The 20,706-nt window shown below is 33.4% G+C and overlaps 1 protein-coding gene across 4 annotated transcripts in view; it reads right to left on the bottom strand.

The window, feature by feature from the left end:
* Window positions 1–20,706, bottom strand: part of PTPN4 (protein tyrosine phosphatase non-receptor type 4) — a 172,639-nt gene that overhangs the window by 48,705 nt on the left and 103,228 nt on the right. For all 4 annotated transcript variants that reach the window (XM_033111995.1, XM_033111996.1, XM_033111998.1 and 1 more), the window contains 3 exons: window positions 9,089–9,152; window positions 6,420–6,592; window positions 5,064–5,132 (listed from right to left, as the gene is read on the bottom strand). In XM_033111995.1, the coding sequence (XP_032967886.1) occupies window positions 5,064–5,132; window positions 6,420–6,592; window positions 9,089–9,152 (306 nt within the window). The remainder of the gene's footprint in view (window positions 1–5,063; window positions 5,133–6,419; window positions 6,593–9,088; window positions 9,153–20,706) is intronic.

The raw sequence follows: 20,706 nt of genomic DNA, 5'->3' as shown, positions 1-20,706 counted from the left end.
TTCAGTGCAATGTTTTAGTCTATTAATTTTACTAAACCATGAGTAACAAATTATTTATGATTCCAAACCACATTAAGTGCCTATCATTTCACGTATTCATAGCCAAAATCTTTTGGGTTTGGCCTAACGACATCTCCTTAATTTAAGAACATTTAACATTTTCTAAGAGATGTAATGTTATAGATTAAAAAAAAGATGTTGACTCAGATTTCAGTTTTCATAAGTGAATTTAAAGTTATTTAAGCATGAACATTTCCCATTATCCTGTGTTTAAATTATAGAATTTTCTGACTTGAAGACAATTCAGGACACCAGTTAGTCCAAACCCCTCATTCTGCAGTGCAAATACTCCTATCAGTCACAGTAAAAGGAAAATAAAGTATATTATCACCTGCATTAGATTTTTAAAATGAAGCAAAGATTATGAAAAGAAACCTAAGCATTTATAGCTCTTCTATTAATGCTAACTCTTAATTTTAATAAACGATTCTTTCTCATATACGAGACTACTGAATGTAAGCTGTAAGAGAGCTCACTAATCATAGCCAGGAGAGCAACTACTTTCATTTTCTAAGAGAGGAAAAAAGTCATTTGAAGGAGGAAAATATCCAGTTTTACTCACCTATTATAAAGCATCAGAACACTGTACTGTTGTTAATAAACTAAACATGGTAGGGAATGTTTTGCACTTAAAACTAAATTTCAGGTACCTTATTTTATTAACAGTTTTAACCTCAGAGATCCACCCACTCAAGCTTGCTGTCTATGTTTCCTGTTGAGTGTGGAAATTTCAGAGAAAAAAATACCACACTTCATCACTGTGTTTGCAATGTGGTAAGTTTATTTTCTGACCATGGCACTTTATTTTTCTGTTGCATGGGAACATTCTTTTGCTTTCTTCCGAGATATTATATGACAATTCAAAAAGTGTGAAAACAATTCAAAGAATTGATATATAAGGAAAATAAAATAGCTTATTATTGCTTAAAAAAAACAACCTTACATGAAAAGTTTATGAAGAAATTCCTTCTATGTATTTATACTGCCAACTAAAATTCCACGAAGTGGACAAGAACTCTAGAATTCTCTAATTCTTTAACAGAGTAAGTTAATAATTGCTAAAACCATTTGAGGTATTTTGGTAGATATGCATCAAGTCACCACAATGAGATTCTGATATATTATAAAAACAAACCTAGGAAAGCTTAGTCTTTCAGAGTTAGCAGGATCATCAAAACAGTACTATTAAAACCTCGTCACAGGTGATGACTTATCATTTTAAGGAGGATTCATATAATTCCGGCATAACAAAACAAATAGGACAGTTATTTGGGGCATATCATATTGGAATTTTAGCTCTACTACTCAATGAATAATATATTTATTTTATAAAACCACCTGTTAAACTATTTCACATTTAAATAATATAGAAAATAAAGATGCAGGTATAACTATTTGTATATTTCGCAAAACCTGATATGATGAAAATATGAAAACATTACCACTTATAAAGTCATTTGTATGTGATATTAATATTAATGTATAAATACACCTATGATTTGATATTCATATTAGGACATCATACTACAGTAGAACTAGTTATCAAATCATGTTCAGTATTTTTATACACGTCAAGCAAGAAAAAAGTTCTTGTTAGGAAAAGAAAAAAAGTGTAAGTATTTTGTTACCATGCAGTTTTAACAGGAAAAAAAACCCAGAAAAATATTTACCTTGATTTTAACAAGTCTGAATGGAGTGTTGCAAGTAAGTTATAGTACTAAGAACAACGACAAATACTTTTTTAAATTAAAACAACAAAGATGATAGGAAGTAAATTCTCAATAGCAATTTCAAAGGAAACAATTTCAAATTAACATTTTACTGTACATTTTTTACCTGTGTGCAGGTCCTTAGTACTTTCTAAGTGGAAAAAAGGGCATCTAAGACTATAAAAGGGAGGATTTTGAGTAATTTCAGTAGCCATGTCTATTGGGGTAGGCATCTGTGTTCTTCCTTTTTTTCTCCCTTCTGAAATAACCAAGTCACTAATATGATAACACCAAGATTTGTATTTAATAGTGAATATTTCCCTCACAAATTTAAATATAAGAAATAATAAATCAACTTCAAAACATTTTTGAACCTATGCTGAAATAAATTACATCATTCAAATTTAAGTAAACTTATCACAGCAAAATACTATAGCCCTGACGAGCTAGCTAAATCCTTCCTACATCAAGGCATTTTCATTGATGGTTTTCCTGTTGGGTAGGTTATTCATAGACAAATAGGGATGCACTAAGCCAGGAATGAAGGGAAAAAAAATGCAAGTAAATTTTATTATCCAAACACATACAAATCATGTTTAAATGATTTTTTTTCTTTCAAATATCCTTAACTCTAAGGAACTTACAGTATTATTTATTATTTATTTTAATAAGCATTCAGGGCACAGCCTCAGATGGTCTTAGCAATGAACCTGACTCCAGAGGCATAAAGTAACAGGGTAAAAGGAAGAATTCTAAAGTTATATCCTACCATTTAGGGTAAAAGGATTCAACTGTTTAATTGATTTATTGACATTATAAATGACTGTAGATTTTTCAACTTCAAAGAAAATATGAAACCCTATGACAGGTTAAGTGATAAAAACACACAATAATAAGTATTAAAAAAATCTTTAAAATAAATGAAACACACACATAAATATATCTATGAGTATATGCTTGGCAAAATCTTGCCTAGGAAATACCAAACATTTTGAAACTGATTGTATTGGGGGGGGGGGGGTCTCAATTTTACTTTATGTTACTTGGCACTATTGGAGTTTTAAAAAAATAATAAACTATCATTTATACAAGTAGAAAACACAATAAAACAATGTTTACTTTTGGAGGGAAGAAAGAAAAAACTCCTTTCACTCCAGAAACACAAAGCAGGAATGTCTTAGGGATGGATAACGACTAAGAGCTAAATTAAAGTAAAATCAAAAGCAAAATTTGCTAGCTCTCAATTATTACAATTTTCAGGCCTTCAATGGCAGTAGAAGCACAAGAGCTCTTTAAGGACTTATCCTCTCTAAGCCATTTTCACTGAAAACACACTGCTTCCTTTAAAAAATATCTGCCTTTCCTACACATTAGTATAAGAGCTGGGGCTACTGCAGTGAATAAAAGACAAAATTCCTGCCCTCACAGAACTTACAGGCAATAAACAAGGTCATCTCTCCCATCTGTGATACAGGAAAGGAGTCAAGCACGCAGCTATGTCATGCAGAAGAGCAAAATCTGTTCTGTAGCGGTTAGAAGTGTGGATAAGAGCCTGAAATGCCTGGCTTAAAATCTTGGCTACGTTCCCTACTACCTGTATAAACTCAGGAAAATTATTCAAACTCGCTATGTTTAGTTTTCTCATCCGCAATGGGATTTACCTCATTAAGTTATAGGGATTGTGAGTTAATATACAAAACTCGCCTGGCACAGATAAGAACAAAATAAATGTTAGCCATTATTAGATTCACTGACCGACTTCTTCCTACCTACTCACATCCCCATATAGCTGACGGTCAGAGCAGCCAGAGTGAGCTCCCCACCCCCATATTTTTATTGTGGAACATTTAAAATATTAACATAAGAAGAGAGAACAGTTTAATAAACCCTGTATATTCAGGATCAAGGTTCAACAATTATCATCATGGTCAATCTTGTTTCATCTCTATCACTTACTCTAACCCTCTCACCCCAATTATTTTGAAGCAAGTCCTAGAAATCATGATGTTTGTACATAGCTTATTACTCTACCACATTTAAAAAAATACAAGTCAGTTTATATCCCTTCCATGCTCAGAGCCCCGATTGGCTTCCACTTAAAATCCAAAATCCTTACATTTCTAACATAGGGTCACACAAGTTCTAGCCGCTGCCTGCCTCTCTAACCATCTCCTCTGTCATTGCCTTCTCCCTCTGGTCCATTATTGGATTGGCTTCTTTTCTTGAAACATAAGTAGGCTCCAGTTCCATGGCCTTGCTGACTCAATCCTTTACTTATATCTGATATCCGCTGCACCAATTAGATTTGAACTCCATGGGATTAAGATGTGTATCTTGTTTTTCACTGTACTCACAGGGCCTGAAACAATGCTCAGCAGAGTAGGTCTTCAACAAGTATCTGCGGCCACTGATTTGGTCCTTCTCCTTCCTCCAGGGCTCTACCTCTGAATATTTAATCATCTATTGGGTAATCCTGTTAAAGAGTGTTACTCAAGCATCTCAAAGTAGACCTGTGCTAATTTAACTCCTTTTTTCCTTACAAATTTGTTCTCCCTCCTGTATCCCTCCCTGTCCATTGTATGTCACTCAAATCTGACAGTCTTTCCAGATACTCCTGTCTCTCACACATCTCATCCAATCGGTCAACTGCTAGTTCTACCTACCAAATATTTGGCAAATTTATTCCCTCTTCTCCATTTCATTGCCAACGTTTTAGTTCAGGCCTTCATTATTTTTACTTGGATTGCAGCAGTAACTTTTTAATTGGTCCCTGGGAACCCAGTCTTTACTTCTAATCCACTCTCTATCTTTGTTCATAAAACTATGTTCTAAAACATAAATCTAACCATGTCATTTCACACATTAAAAGCAAACTAGCTACTAACAGATCCTAAAAAGGGGAAGCTAACTAAATGGCACCCAAATAAAATGCAACTTATTTTTTAATTATTTTTTTAAAATATGGAAATGGGCTGGATAACATATAAAAAGAGTCATTATATTTCTCAAAAATGTTTAAAAAAAAGGAAATGAACCTTCCAACAAAATGTTATAATAATACTTGATTCAGCTTAGTCAGAGCTACATTTCTTGGCACAGGGTTAATTTAGCTCATGTTACAAAAAGAATAAACTAGACAAACTATTAATATTTCATTATTCGCTCAACATAATTTGTTGTTTAATTAAAGAATGAATCATGTGATAATTCTGTAATCATATCTGGAAAAAGAGTTAGTAATAATTTTAATCTTTCTTCAAAAAAAGTTAAGACACTGAAATAGAAGTGGCTTACCTTGCAAATACCCTGTCTTTATTTGCCTTTTCTTTGCCATACTGAACTGACTGGACTTCAGTTCTCCCGCTGAAATACATAAATATGCACAATAATAAAATCTTTAAGAGAACTATAAATAAAATGACAATACACAACATGATGATATTACAATTTCATAAGAGACAAGATATTTCTAGCAGAGAAAAGGGAGCAGAGGTTAAGAAGACTGAACTAAGCTTAATTATAGTTCTTTCATCAATGAACAAAGTTATGTTCCACAGACCCTGCATTATCAGATACTTCTGTATTTGAGAGTGAATGAGAAATAATTTTGCATGAGAGGAATTCCTTCTCTGCTTTGCCCTGAACAGAAGGAAGAAACAGTTCTGCCAGAGGTAAGTGTAGTCTTGTGTAATAACTCTGGGGGTTGCTTAGTTAGGAATTAAGTTTATTAAGGGTTATAATCTGTACTGTTGTCTCTGCTGAGATGTAGTACCAACAGATGATGCTTTTAAATTTTTTCTCGATTTTCACCATTGAGCTAATCCTCACTCACTCTTCTTATCTACTTTTAAATTTGCAAGTACCTTACATTTCCCAGTATTGCTTTTAGGAAAGTGAGAGAGGAGTTAAGCATGAGACCAAGTCATTTAAGAATCTGCTGTGCCTTTTTCGTGGTTAAAATTTTCCTAATTCTGTTTGTGTTGCTACTGAATTTTGGAGCAACTTTTACTTTTTTTATTGGGGGGACGGCATGTATTTTTAATGGAATATCCTGTACTAAGCTTTATGCTGTTATTTTTTCTGGTTAGAGTTATCCCTCAAAGATTGTTGCCTTCAGGAAAAATTAAAAGCTATCATGAATAGGTAATAAGATAGTTTTAGGAGAAGGAATCTGGTGTTATTGTTCAATGATTACTATCTGTTTGGTATAATAGCTGTTTTGAACTGTTCACAATAAAGAATTTGACAACTCATATATAAAAAAAGCAAAGTACTTGTACGCTCATGAAGAAGACATCTTGGTTTTCACAAATAAAATAAAGGTATCTTAGAACAAAGAAGTTTTCTTGTAAATATTTAACAAAGACTGTAAATTATAATGTTTCTAGAATGTAAATAATTAAATGTGGTTGATTTACATTAGGCAAGAATGACTTGGAATCAAGTCAATGAAACAGGTTTCTCAAGTATGGTTATATGAAAGAACCTACAGAACTTTTTGCTGATACAGAAAAACTCCACAATCCATGGAGAATTTGACTTACCAGGTACGTATCAACAAAAATTCGATGGCTCAATAAACTAGACCTTTACATTTTAAAGGGAGGACAAATCCAGCAATACTGCACTTAATACATTAGCAATACTTACCAGTACCGGAATTTTGAACCTAATGTAAAATAATGTGCAAAAAAATTCTTTTGAGGTGGAAGTGGTCTGTCCAAACGGAAGAATGTGTGATGTTCTACACATGCTTTCCACAAATTTTTGCACGCTCTGTAATTCACCATGTTAAATCCCAATAATGTTTCTCTAGATTCATGCTGTAATAAATAACAAAAAGCAGAAGAATAAATTTTATTTGATTTTATCTTCCCAATCACCCTAAGTTCTTAAATCATTCCTACACTTTCCTCTTCCTGAAAGAGAAGCCCGGACAAGTTCAGCATTACTGATAGAGCCCAAATATTCTCACCTAAGTGCATTATGTTATTTCTATGTCACAACTTACTTCCTTTATGGTCACCGGATGCTTGTGTAATGGGGACATATTGAACTACTTCTCTGATGATTAATGAGGTTCAACACCTTTACATGTTACTGACCATGTGGCTATCCTCATTTCTGACGCGTCTGTTCAGGTCACTAACATATTTTTGGACTGGGTTGGAAATACAACCAAAGATATCGTAGTATGTGTGTATTACATACAATATTCTGTGCTACTTCATTCTTAATGGTCTTTTGATGAATACAGTTCTTAATTTTAACATAGTCCAAGTTACTGATCTTTGCTTTTAAGGTTGGTTTTCTTTCTATGTCCTGTTAAAGAAATCTTTGCCTAACAAAAGGTCATGAAGATATTTTCCATAAGTAAAATACAATAAAATACCCGTGTATAAGTATTTAATTACCATGTTAGAAAATATTGTGCTTAAATTATCACTTCTTGATCACCAGGAAAGTCTTAATTATGCTTAACAGTTGCTTTGTATGCACTAACAAATACCTTTTCCATGTTGTAGAACATACCATAAACAATGCAAAAAGACAGAGAACGTCTCAGAGTATGACTGCAGTAATGCTTCTCAGTGGAAGCAAAATCTGAGGTGCATATATGTTCTTTTGCTTTTCGACACTTTGCACACTTCAAAAAGTCTACATGTGATTCTGACATTCTACCTATTGTATTTGGGATGTAACAAAAATTTCCCCACACATTTTGTAAACAATAGATATACAAAATGTGGTATTGAGAGATAAATAGATACCACAGCTTGGATATTTAAAAATAAAGAGATATTTCAGAGAGAAAACATTAACAAGGGAACACTCTGCAGAGCATGCCTGCAGACAGTCTTTAGTTGACTTTTGTTGCTAGTAATATCTAACGCTAAATACAGTCTAATGATACATTACCTTGGACAATGGTTGTGAGGATTAAATTAAATAAAAATGATTGGCAAATTACCAGGCACACAGTAAGACCTCAATAAATGCTAGACACTATAACTCTATTATTATTACTAATAACAACAGTACTATAATGGGAAGCAAATTAGAAAATTGGCTTCTGTATTGTCTTCTACAAATGTAATTATTTAAAGTAAAATGTGTTCTCTAGTTTCCAGAGAAGATTTATCCTACTTTATTCCTCTAAATATTTGTCAAAAAATGTACAAAAATGTTCATTAGTAGTATTAATCATAATAGTTACAACCTGGAAATGGTGAAACTGTCCACTAACATAAGATTGACCACTAAATTATGGTATATTCCTTCAGTAGAACACCATAAAGCTAATGGATTGCTGTGTGTGACAACATGGATGAATCTCACGATGTTAAGGGAAAGAAAGCAGACAAAAAGAGAACATTCTGTATGAGTTCTTTTTTAAAGTTCAAAAATAAACAAACCCATGGTGATAAAAGTGAGAATAATGTTTATTTGGGGAGGGTTAATGACTTCTAGTGGGAATCAGCTCCATTAGCAGGAATCCCACCTTCCGGGGTGGTAGTGACGTCCTGCATATTCGCATTATGTATCATACACTCATCAAGCACTATACTTAATATCTCTATACTTTTCTATTTCAATACAAACTGCTGAAAAACATTTTGTGAGCATAAATGATGAATCATAATTACTTAGATCAATATCCTTATAAAATGTAGCTGCTTCAAATACATTTTTAAGGTTTTCGAATATATTTTACACACATACAACCATCTTGAAATCTGCACTAATTTGTCAAAATTTCTAATAAATAATGTAATTCAAAAATAAGGTTAGTTTAATTTGATAGAATAGAGAAAACCACAAGACGAAATTCTTCCCAACGCTGCACTTCCATAACTCAATGTGTTGTTATTTAATACATAAAAAGGGTATTACCACTCCAAAAAAGGAAAGAAATATACTCTATGTTCATGAACAAGAAACAAAACTAAACACTCAGATTCTCTTCAATGAAATGAGCTTACGTATGAAAGTGCTACAGATTTAGAAGAAAAAAGAAAAAGGACGTATAAAAGGCTCAGTTACTGCCCTTATGAATGGACCCAGGGGCCTGATAATGAACCTTATGATTGAGATCAGTTTCTAAGTTCAAGAAATAGCAGAATGGATATCTAGAAGAATTTTAAATCATAACCAAATACTGGGGAAATAAATACATTTTGTCATAAAATGTGAATTAATTAACTCAGTAGGCAGTTATCAAAAGTATTAATAACACTCACTTGCACTAAAAGTTCTGTCATAACTGAGTTATTTCTTAAGACTTCATTTGTATTAATAATTATTAGATCATTACTCACCAGTTCTTTTCTAAGTTGAATAAAAAACTGTTTGCACTTAAATGAAATTTTTACAATCTTCAACCTGGATAAAAAGAGAGGGGAGTATTTAAAATATCAAAAAGATATAAACATTAGCAAACTAAGAAAATAATTTTAAAAATGATCTTTTAAATGTATATTCAGTAACATATACACATTTAATCATATATACATACACACATTACATAAAGAATCTAAAGTTTTTGATGCTTCGTGGAAAAATAATTAGAATCTATGTGCTCAACTAAGGAAAAGTTTTATCAGAATATTTGCTGTGAACTATACATTTCCCAATATTGTATCTAAAGAAATACATAAAGACATGTCACAAATTAAAATTTCAAGAAATCTCAATAACATAGTTATTTACTCTTTAAAACTGCAAGTAGCTTTCTGGTTCTGTATGTAAAAAGCTTAGAAATCACCACTCACTCTTAACATAAAAAGCTCAACAGACTGAAAAATCAACAACTCTTCTTGGATCCATACGTGAGGGGAGGGCATGGGGCAAACTACTGTCCCCATGACTTAAGAGACCAACAGCAACAGGTGAATACAGGGTAGCTATCGTTGCTTACCAGAGCAGAGACGAATGAGCAGAAATTGCCAGAAGACCCAGTGTGGGGGTAGGAAAATCTGCACTGTAATTTACGAATTGTTGGAGTTTCAGGGAGAACAACTCGAAGAGTGAAAAACTCCAGGGGGACCCAGTCGTAGCGGGGTGGGGGCACAACATTGTGAGATTTACCTCCAGGAGCTCAACCAGATTCCCACAGTAAATATCGGAGAAAAATACCCTTCGGTTTCTGGCAGGGGAAGGGAAAAAGGAACCATTTTGAAATAAACCAGAGCACTTGGTTCTTCTTAACAAGGTCTGCCATCGGGAAACTAGTTAACCAGAGGCTTACCTGCAGGGGTATGATCAGACTCTAACTGACCTGGGGAAAGGAAGTACCCAACTGCAGCCTACTCTAGCCATGCTGTCCCGCCTAAGGGGAGAGAAAAACACTGAGAAACTCTGTGCAGTGCACAGTCCGGAGGCCCAGTCTCACTAAAACACTGAGACCTAATCACAGGACTAAAAGCTCCCCCATCCCACATCACTAAGGCCTAATTACAGCAGTCCTGTTAGCCGGACATCATGTCTGCATACCAAGAAAGACTCACAAGGCATACCAAGAGACTAAAAACACATTGTGAAGAGAGAGCAAACATCGGAACCAGACATGGAAGCGATGTTGGAATTATCAGACAGGGAATTTAGAACAACTATGACCAATATGCTAAGGGCTCTAACGGATAAGGTAGACAGCATGTGAGGACAGGTGGGCAATGTAAGCACAGAGATAGAAATCCCAAGAACGAACCAAGAAGAAACGCTACAAGTAGAAATCACGGTAGCAGAAATGAAGAATACCTTTCATGAATTTATTAGCAGACTGGACACAGCTAAAGAAAGGATCTCTAAGGTAGATATTTATCAATAGAATCCTCAAAAACCGAAAAGCAAAGGAGGACAGACTTAAGGAAGCTCAGAGAACACAGGCAGGGTAAAGGCCTGAAAAACTACACCTAGGCAGGTCATTTTAAAATTACAGAAAATCAAAGATAAAGTCTTGAAAAAAGCCGGAGGAAATAAAACGCCTTACCTACCTTACCTATAGAGGAACAAAGATAAGACTTACATCCCACTTCTCAGAAACTGTGAAGCAAGAAGAGACTGGAGTGAAGTATTTAAAGTGTTGAAAGCAAAAAACCCACCAACCTAGAGTTTTGTATTCTGTGAAATTATCCTTAAAAAACACAGCAGAAAGAAAGACTTTCTCAAACAAACACAAAGAGGAAATTTATTGGCAGTAGACTTGCTTGCAACAAATGTTAAGAAGATGAAAATAATAAAGGTCAGAAACCTGGATCCACATAAAGAAAGTTAAAGCACTGAAGAAGGAATAAGTGAAGGTAAAATAAACTTTACTTTTGTTATTCTTAATTGACCTAACAGAGAATAGGTTATTCAAAATAGTAAAAGCAACAATATATGCAATCATGTATATATCATATATATACAATTATATATTTATGTATGCTTATACAGACAGTCCCCAACTTAACGATGGTGGTCTTAACGATTTTCAACTTTATGATGGTATGAGAGTGATACCCATTTCAATAGGAGCCACATTTCAAATTTTAAATTTTGATCTTTTCCTGGTCTAGTGATATGCAGTGGGACACTCTCTCATAATGCTGGGTGGCACAAGTGAGATGATTTTGCCCAACTGTAGGCTAAGTGCTGAGCATGTTTATGGTAGGCTAGGTTAAGCTATGATGTTAGGTAGGCTAGGTGTATCAAGTGTGTTTTTGACTTAGGATATTTTCAACTTACAATGGGTTCAATCAGGACATAACCCCATTGTAAGATGAGGAGCATCTGCATATGAGTGAAAGAATGACAACAACGATACAAGGGACAGACAGAAGGAATTAGTACTATTTTGTTAATATAAGGTATTTACACTACCTGTGACATGGTATGCTGTTATTTGAAAGTGGAGCTTGATTAATTTTAACTGTATATTGCAAACTCTAGGGCAACCACTAAAAAAAGTAAAAAAAAGAAGTATAACTGATAAGCTAAGAAAGAGAAAAATGGAATCATGTAAAATGCTCAATAAAAACCACAAATGGCAGAGAAGGAGTGAAACACAAAAACAGAAACAAAAAACAAGGGCAACAAAGAGATAACAGTAATGAATATGGCAGATATTACACAAATGCATCAAGAATCCTTTAAATTGTCAATGATCTGAATGCACCAATTGAAAGAAAGATATTGGCAGAATAGGTCAAAATACAAGATCTAACTATATGCTGTCTACAAAAAACTTGCTTTAAATATAAAGACACATATAGGTTAAAAGTAAATGGATGGAGAAAAATATACCATACTAACACTAATCAAAAGAAAGCAGTAGGGCCGGCCTGGTGGCTCAGGCGGTTGGAGCTCTGTGCTCCTAACTCCGAAGGCTGCCAGTTCGATTCCCACATGGGCCACTGGGCTCTCAATCACAAGGTTGCCGTTCAACTCCTCGAGTCCCACAAGGGATGGTGGGCTGCGCCCCCTGAAACTAGCAACAGCAACTGGACCTGGAGCTGAGCTGCGCCCTCCACAACTAAGACTGAAAGGACAACAGCTTGACTTGGAAAAAAGTCCTGGAAGTACACACTGTTCCCCAATAAAGTCCTGTTCCCCTTCCCCAATAAAATCTTAAAAAAAAAAAAAAAAAAAAAAAAAGAAAGAAAGCAGGAGTATGTGGGGATGTAATATACAGCATTACATTAGTATAATACTTTAGTTAATAATACTATATTTTATTTTAGTTAATAATACTATAGTATTATTAATACTGTATATATTTTATATATTTATATATTAAAGTATAGTTAATAATACTATATTTTGTCTATTTGAAGTTGCTAAGAGAGTAGATCTTAAATGTTCTCAATACAAGAAAAAATGTAACTCGTGTGTGTAACTGTTAACTAGACTTATTGTAGTGATCAATTCAGAATACATACAAATATCGTATCATTCTGTTGTACACCTGAAACTAAACAATGTTGTAAGTCAATTATACCTCAATTTAATAAAGAAAGCAAGAGTAGCTCTGATAATCTCAGAAAGAACAGACTGTAAAGCAAGGAAAGTTATCAGGGATAAAGAAGGGCGTTACATAAAGGGGTCAATTCTCACAGACATTAAAAATTCTTCCTGTGTCTGTGCCCTGCAACAGAGCATCAAACTACAGGAAGCAAAAACTGATAGAACTGGCAAGAGACACAGATGAATCCACTATCCCACTTGAAGACTTCAACATCCTCTATTAGCAATGGACAGATTCAGCACACAGAAAATCATGAAGACATAGCTGAGCTCAACAACACCATCAATCAAATGGATGTAACAGAAATCTATAATTACTTCGACGAGACTGTATATTTTTCTCAAGTCAAATGGAATATTCACCAAGATAGACCACATTCTCAGCCGTAAAACACACCTTAAACTGAAGGGAAAAAAAATAGAATTCACATAATGTCTGCTTTCAGACTACAATGGAATTAATCTAGAAATCAATAACAGAAGGACTACTGGAAAATCCCCAAATAGGAGGAGATTAAGCAAGCAGCACACCGATAAATAAAACAGGAGTCAAAGAAGAAATTTCAAGAGAAATAAAAAATTATTGGAATTAAATAAAAATGAAAATACAACCTATCAAAACTTGTGACAGCAGCAAAGGCCGTGCTTAGAGTGCTTTATACTACTCAATTCATATCTTAATAAAACTTAATATCTTAATAAAAACAAACACTATAAATTGATAATCTAAATTTCTACACTGAAGTAGCGAAGTTAGTGGAATTGAAAACTGGAGATCAAGATCAAGACAATGAAGCCAAAAGGCAGTTCTTTGAAAATATCAATAAAATTGATAAGTCTCTAGGCCAGACTAAGAAAAAAAGAGAGTATACAATTACTAATATCAGAAATGAAAGAGTGGACATCACTACAAATCCCACTGATGGTAAAAGTATAATAAAAGAATACTATGAACAAGTCTATGCCCACAAATTTGATAATATTGATAAAATAAATCAATTCTTTGAAAGACACAATCTGCCAAAACTCACACAGGAAAAAATACATGATCTAAACAGGTCTACACAGTAGTCCATTCATCTGCAGAGGATACATTCCAACATCCCCAGTGAATGCCTGAAATTGCAAATACTACTGAACCCTATCTACGCTGTTTTCTTTTTTCTCTACATACACACCTTTTCACTTAAAGGGAGCACGTTCTGGCTTCTCTTTGGCATGTATGAATTGCCAGCATCACTACTTTTGTGCTTTGGGACCATTATTTAGTAAAAGAAGAGTTACTTGAACACAAGCACTGCGATCTGATAACCAAGAGGGCTACTAAGTCACTGATGGCCAGGTAACGTCTACAGAGTGAGAAAGTGATGATTCACATCCCTGGCTGGATGATGCTGGACAGCTCGAGATTTCATCACACCACTCAGAACAGCATGCAATTTAAAATTTATGAATTATTTATTTCTGAAACTTTCCATTTAATATTTTCAGACCACAGGTAACTGAAACCGTGGAAAGTGAATTGCAGTTAAGAGGGGACTACTGTACTATTAAAGAAATTTAATTAGTAACCTTCCAAAAAAAAGCCACCAGGCTCAGATGTTTCATTGGTGAATTGTACCAAACACTGAAGGAAGACATGATATCAATTCTCTACAATCTCTTTAAGAGGACAGACGCAGGGGGAACACTTTCAAAATCACTCTATGAGACGAGCATGACCCTACTACCAAATCCAGACAAAGACATTATAAGAAAACTATAAAACAGTCTCTCTCATAACCATAGTTTAAAATCCTAAATAAAATATTAGTAAACAGAAATCAACAATGTATAAAAAGAATTATACACAACAACCAGGTGAGATTTATCCCAGAAATACAAGGCTGGTTCAACATTTGAAAATCAATTAATAAAAAAGAAACACATTGAAAGACTGAAAAAAAAATTACACGATCACATCAATACATACAGAATAAGTATTTGACAAAATCCAACACCCAATCACGATTAAAAACTCTCACTAAAGTAGGAATGGAGGGAAACTTTCTCACTTGATAAAGACTTTCTACAAAAAACCTACAGCTAACATAGTTAATGGTGAGAAACTAGCTTTCCCACCAAGATCAGATAAAAGGGGGGGCTATCTTCTCTCACCACTCCTTTTCAATATCATAGGGTAAGTCTTTTTAATGCAGTAAGAGAAGAAAAGGGAATGGAAGAGACACAGATTGGGAAGGAAGATATAAAACTGAATCTGTTCACATATGACAGGATCATCTGTGTAGAATATCTAAAAGCATAGACAACAAAACTTCTGGAATTAATAAGAGATGACAGCAAGGTTGCAGAATACAAGGTTAATACGCAAAATTCAATTGCTTTCCTGTATACCAACAAAGAACAAGAGAAATATGAAATTAAAAACAATACAATTTACATTAGCATCTCCCCAAAATGAAATTAGTTAAGTATAAATCTAAAAAATATGTACTAGAACTGTAAGAGGAAAATTATAAAACTCTGATGAACAAAATCAAAGTACTTAAGACATGTAAAAATAGTCCATGTTCATGGATAGGAAGAATTAGTATTGTTTGTCAAGATGTCAATTATTTTCACTTTGATCTATAGACTCACTGCAATTCCAATCAAAACCCCACCTACTTACTTTATGCATATTGACAAATTGATTCTAAAGTTTATATGGAGAGGCAAAAGACCCAGAATAACCAATGTGATATTGAAGGAAAACAACAAAGTTGGAGGACTTATGCTATCTGAGTTCAAAACTTACTATAAAGCTATAATAATCCAGACAGTGTAGTAATGGTGAACGAACAAACAAAACAGATCGATGAAACAGGGTAGAGAACGCAAAAACAGACCCCCATAAATACAGTCAAATGACTTTTGAGAAAGGAGCAATGGCAATACAATGGAGCAAAGCCAGTCTCTTCAACAAATGCTGCTGGAACAACAGGATAGCCACATGAAAAAATATGAATCTAGACAAAGACCTCACACTTTTCACAAAAATTAACTCAAAATGGATCAGAGACCTAAATTTAAAAACTATAAAATTCCTAGACATAACATTGAAGAAAACCTAGACAACCTTGGGTATGGTGACACCTTTCGAGATATAACACCAAAAACATGACCCATGACATAAGTGATAAGCTGGATTTCATTAAAATTAGAACTTCTCTTAAAAAAAAAATTAAAACTTCTGCTGTGTAAAAGACATTATCAAGTAAATTAGAAGACAAGCCACAAAAGAGAAAATATTTGTAAAAGACATATCCGATAAAGGATTATTAACCAAAATATACAAAGAACTCTTAAAATTCAACAACAAAATAATCTGATAAAAAATGGGCCAAAGCCATTAAGATATCTCATCAAAGAAGATACACTGATGGTAAATAAGCACACAAAGATACTCCACATTACATGTCATGAGGGAAATGCAAATTAAAACAATTATGATACCACTACATGCCTACAGAACGGCTCAAATCCAGAATACTGACAATATCAAATGCTGACGAGGATGTGGAGCAACAGAAATTCTCATTCATTTTGGTGGGAATGCAAAATGGTGTGGCCACTTTGGAAGACCATTTGGCACTTTCTTACAAAACTAAACATACTTGTACCACACCATCTAGAAGTTGCACCCCTTGGTATTTACCCAAAGGAACTGGGAACCTAATCCACACAAAAATATGCACATGGATGTTAATAGCAGTTTTATTCATAAGTGCCATCACTTGGAAGCAACCAAGAAGTCCTTCAGTAAGTGAATGAATGAACTATGGTACATCCACACAATGGAATATTATTCAGCTCTAAAAATATTATCTAGCCATGAAAAGACTTGGGGGTGAGGGGAAGTAAGTGCATATCACTAAGTTAAAGAAGCCAATCTGAAAAGATTATAAACTGAATGATTCCAACTATATGACATTCTGGAAAAGGCAACACTGGAGAAAGTAAAGAGATCAGTAAGTGACAAGCGTAGGTGGGGAGATGATTAGGCAAAGCACATAGGATTCTTAAAGTAGTGAAACTACTCTATCTGTTATTATAATGATGGACATATGTCATTATATATTTGTCCAAAGCCATAGAATGTGTAACACCAAGAGTGAACCCCAATGTAAACTATGAACTCTGGGTGATTATGATGTGTCAATGTAAGTTTTATCCTTGCAAAAAAAAGCATCATTATAATGAGTGTTGCAATGGGGGAGGCTATGCATGTGGCATGTGTAGGGGCAGGAGTATATGGAAATCTCTGTACCTTCCCTCCATTTTGTTATGAATCTAAAACTGCCCAAAGAAAACAGTCTTAAAACATTAAGCAAATAAACAAACAAAAACTATAAGCAACATTTGGGAAAAAAATGTTTAAGACTTCAAGGTTTTATGCAATGATCCTAAAAATACAAGTATTTTTAATTTAATATTAAAAAGCATAATGATTTTTAAATGTTGCCTTTCTACATTGCCATTCTTATATGTAACTCATATAACGCTATAAAAAGGGAGTTCTCAAAGCTTAATTAGTACAAGCAGTATCAGCAGAATATATTTGCCTCCTTATTTTAACCTTACAGAAAGTAATACTCAGATCTTCTTTATCTTCAGAGCTAAGAGTCTTGAGGCCAAGAGATTCAATCTTACTAAACAAAGCTTGTTTTGGGATCCTGGCCCAATCATCCAAATATTGTCATGGTAATTCTAAGTTTGAATATTTATGACTTACGGCATTACTCATTCAAGAAGCTCTCAGCAGAAGAAACAAAGATTTAAAAGTAGCAATGAAAGTCTATGTGAGCCAAGGGATTCCAGCAAAAAGATAAATATTAGAATAATCAGGGTTCCAGAAGGAGAAGAGAAAGAAGAGAAGGCAGAGTTTACTCAAAGAAATAATACTGTAGAACATCGCAAACCTGGGGAAAGTAGATTACTACTGTGTTTCCCCAAAAATAAGACCTAGCCGGACCATCAGCTCTAATGCTCTTTTGGAACAAAAATTAATATAAGACTCGGTATTATACTATATTATGTTAGATAAGACGTGGTCTTATACTATAGTAAAATAAGACTGGGTCTCATATTAATTTTTGCTCCAAAAGACGCATTAGAGCTGACGGTCCGGCTAGGTCTTATTTTTGGGGAAACACAGTAGTTGCTTAGAGCTGGGGGGTGGGCGGGAGGCAGAGGAGGGGATGAGGAATGACTCCTAAAGGGTAATAAAAATGCTTCAAAATTAGAGTATGGTGATGGTGTACTTGGTAAATAAACTAGAAACCATTATTTGATACTTTAATAAGGAAACATCATATGTAAACAATATATACATCAATAAATTGTACAAAACGCAGTTTCATATAAGGTTCAATACATTTATGCTTTTAGTAATAACTGACACATTTGCATTTATCTATATATTTTGCTATCTTTCGAAATTTTTGACAAATGTTTCTACTGGGATAGCAACTATATAATCATTTTTTATTGCTTCATGGTTACCTTTATCCTTACTGCATTTATTTCCTCCCCTTTTGAAAACCATTTTATTAAGTATAATTTGACATTCAACAAATTGCATATTTAAAGAGTACAACTTGAAAAATAGTCATGGGTATGTAAAGCATAGCACAGGGAATATAGTTAATGATATTGTAATAACTATGTATGGTGTCAGATGGGTACTATATTTATTGGGGTGATCACTTTGTAAGTTATAAAATGTCTAATCAGTACGTTGCATACCTGAAACTAATATAATATTGTATGTCAATTGTAATAAAAAAATTAAAAATTACTAAAAAAAAAGTGTACAATTGGATAAGTTTGCCATTTTTATGTATATAGTTATTCACTCATCATCGCAATCAAGAGGGACTATATCCATCATACGAAATCCTTCTGCCACTCTGCAACCCCCCGTAGGCACCCCCCCACCCTACCCCAATATACCAACTGATCAGCTCTGTCACTATAGATTAGTTTGCCATTTTCTAGAATTTATATGAATAGAATCATATAGTATGTACTCTTCTTTACCTGTCTTCTTTCACTCAGCTTAATTATTTAGAGGTTCATCCATATTGCTGTGTTTTTCAGTAATTTTTTTCTCTTTCTTGGTGAGGAGTATTCCATTCTATGGATATCACAATTGGTTTATCTACTCACCTAATAACGGACATTTATGTTTCTAGTTTGGGCTATTACAAATAAATTTGATATGAACATTATGTGCAAGTCTTTATACACACATTTGCTTTAATTTCTCTTGGGTAAAAACTTAAGAATGGAATGGCTCATTCATATGGTAGGTGTATGTTTAACTTTGTAAGCAACTGCAAAAGTTTTCCAAATTGGTTGAACCAACGTACATATAAATACAGCTACACTAGCCTTCGTATGATTACTATTTCCATGTATTTACATGGTGTATCTTTTTCATTCCTTTATTTTCAGTCAATCTATACATGCACTCATATCTCCAAATAAAGCAGTTTTATCTTCTTTCCAATCTGTTTGCCTTTTATTTCTTTTACTTGCTTTACTATGGTGGTGAGGACCTCTGGAACAAAGCTGAAGTAGTGCAAGTAAGCATACCGTTCCTGATCTTACACAAAAAAGCACTGATACTTTTACCATTTAGCATAATATTAGCAAAAAAGATTTTCCATAAATGTACTTAATCATCTAAGGAACGAGAGGGTACCCTTTCATAAATATTAAGTTAAATTTTTCTTTTATCATGAAGGAATGTATAATTTTGTCAAATTCTTTTATTGCATCTACTGAAACAATTATGTTTTTCTTCATTATAATAATATTAATTATAGGGACTGATTTTCAGATGTTAAAGCAAGCTTATATTCCTGGAATAACCCTTATTTGGTCACAATGAATTATTATTTTTATATATTGTTGGTTTCAATTTGGTAAAGTTTTATTATTGTTAAGGATTTCTGCATCTATGTTCGTAAGTAACTATTTTCTTGTGAGGTCATTGTCTGGTGTTAGAATCAAGGTAATAATTAATTTGAATATGTTCCTTCCTCCTTGATTTTCTAAAAGACCTTATGTAAAATTGGTATTATTTTTACCTTAAATGTTTGATAGAATGCACAAGGAAAGCAATTTGTGCCAGGAGTCCTACCAGTTAAAAGGTTTTAAATTATAAATTGATTTTTTAAATTGATACAGGAGTATTCAAGTTTTCTATTTTTTTCTTCAGTTACTTTTGCTCATTTAGTCTTTCAAGGAATTTGGCCATTTAATCTAGGTTGTGAATGTATTCATAATATTCAAATCTGTTAATAATATTCTTTTATTATGCTTTAAGTGTCTATAGAATCTATATTGATGTCCCTTTTTTAATTCCTTATATTAGTAATTAGTATCTTCTTTTTCTCCATCAGTGTAGCTACAGACTTTCATTAATTTTTCTCCATTTTGTGTTCATTTTATATTTAATTGATTTTCTTCCTTCTATTGAGTTCAATTTTTAAAGATGAGACTTCAAGATAATGGATTTTATATTTTGCCCCCAACATAAACATTTAAACAATAAAATTTCCTCAAAACATCACTTAGGCTGTATCCTCAAAAATTTATGTTGTATTTTTCATTTTTGTTCTGCTAATTTGTCTTGTCATGTTTTCTTTGACTCATGGTTTATTTAGAAATCGTATTTATTAAACAAGTCTTTGGAGTTTTTCTTATAATCTGATTGTTAGTGATTTCTAATTTAATTTCATTGTTGTTAGAGAATATACCCTGCATGATTTAATTCTTTAAAAAATTTATTTAGGCTTGTTTTATGGCTCAGCATATTTTCTCTCCTAATAAACCATGTGTACTTGAAAAATATATGTATTCTGCTGTTGTATGTAGTACTGTA

Source organism: Rhinolophus ferrumequinum, chromosome 8 (assembly GCF_004115265.2).
Source record: "Rhinolophus ferrumequinum isolate MPI-CBG mRhiFer1 chromosome 8, mRhiFer1_v1.p, whole genome shotgun sequence".
NCBI classification, from domain to species: Eukaryota; Metazoa; Chordata; class Mammalia; order Chiroptera; family Rhinolophidae; genus Rhinolophus; species Rhinolophus ferrumequinum.
The sequence above is the reverse complement of the archived record's forward strand: the minus strand, read 5'-3'. Positions and strand labels throughout refer to the sequence as shown.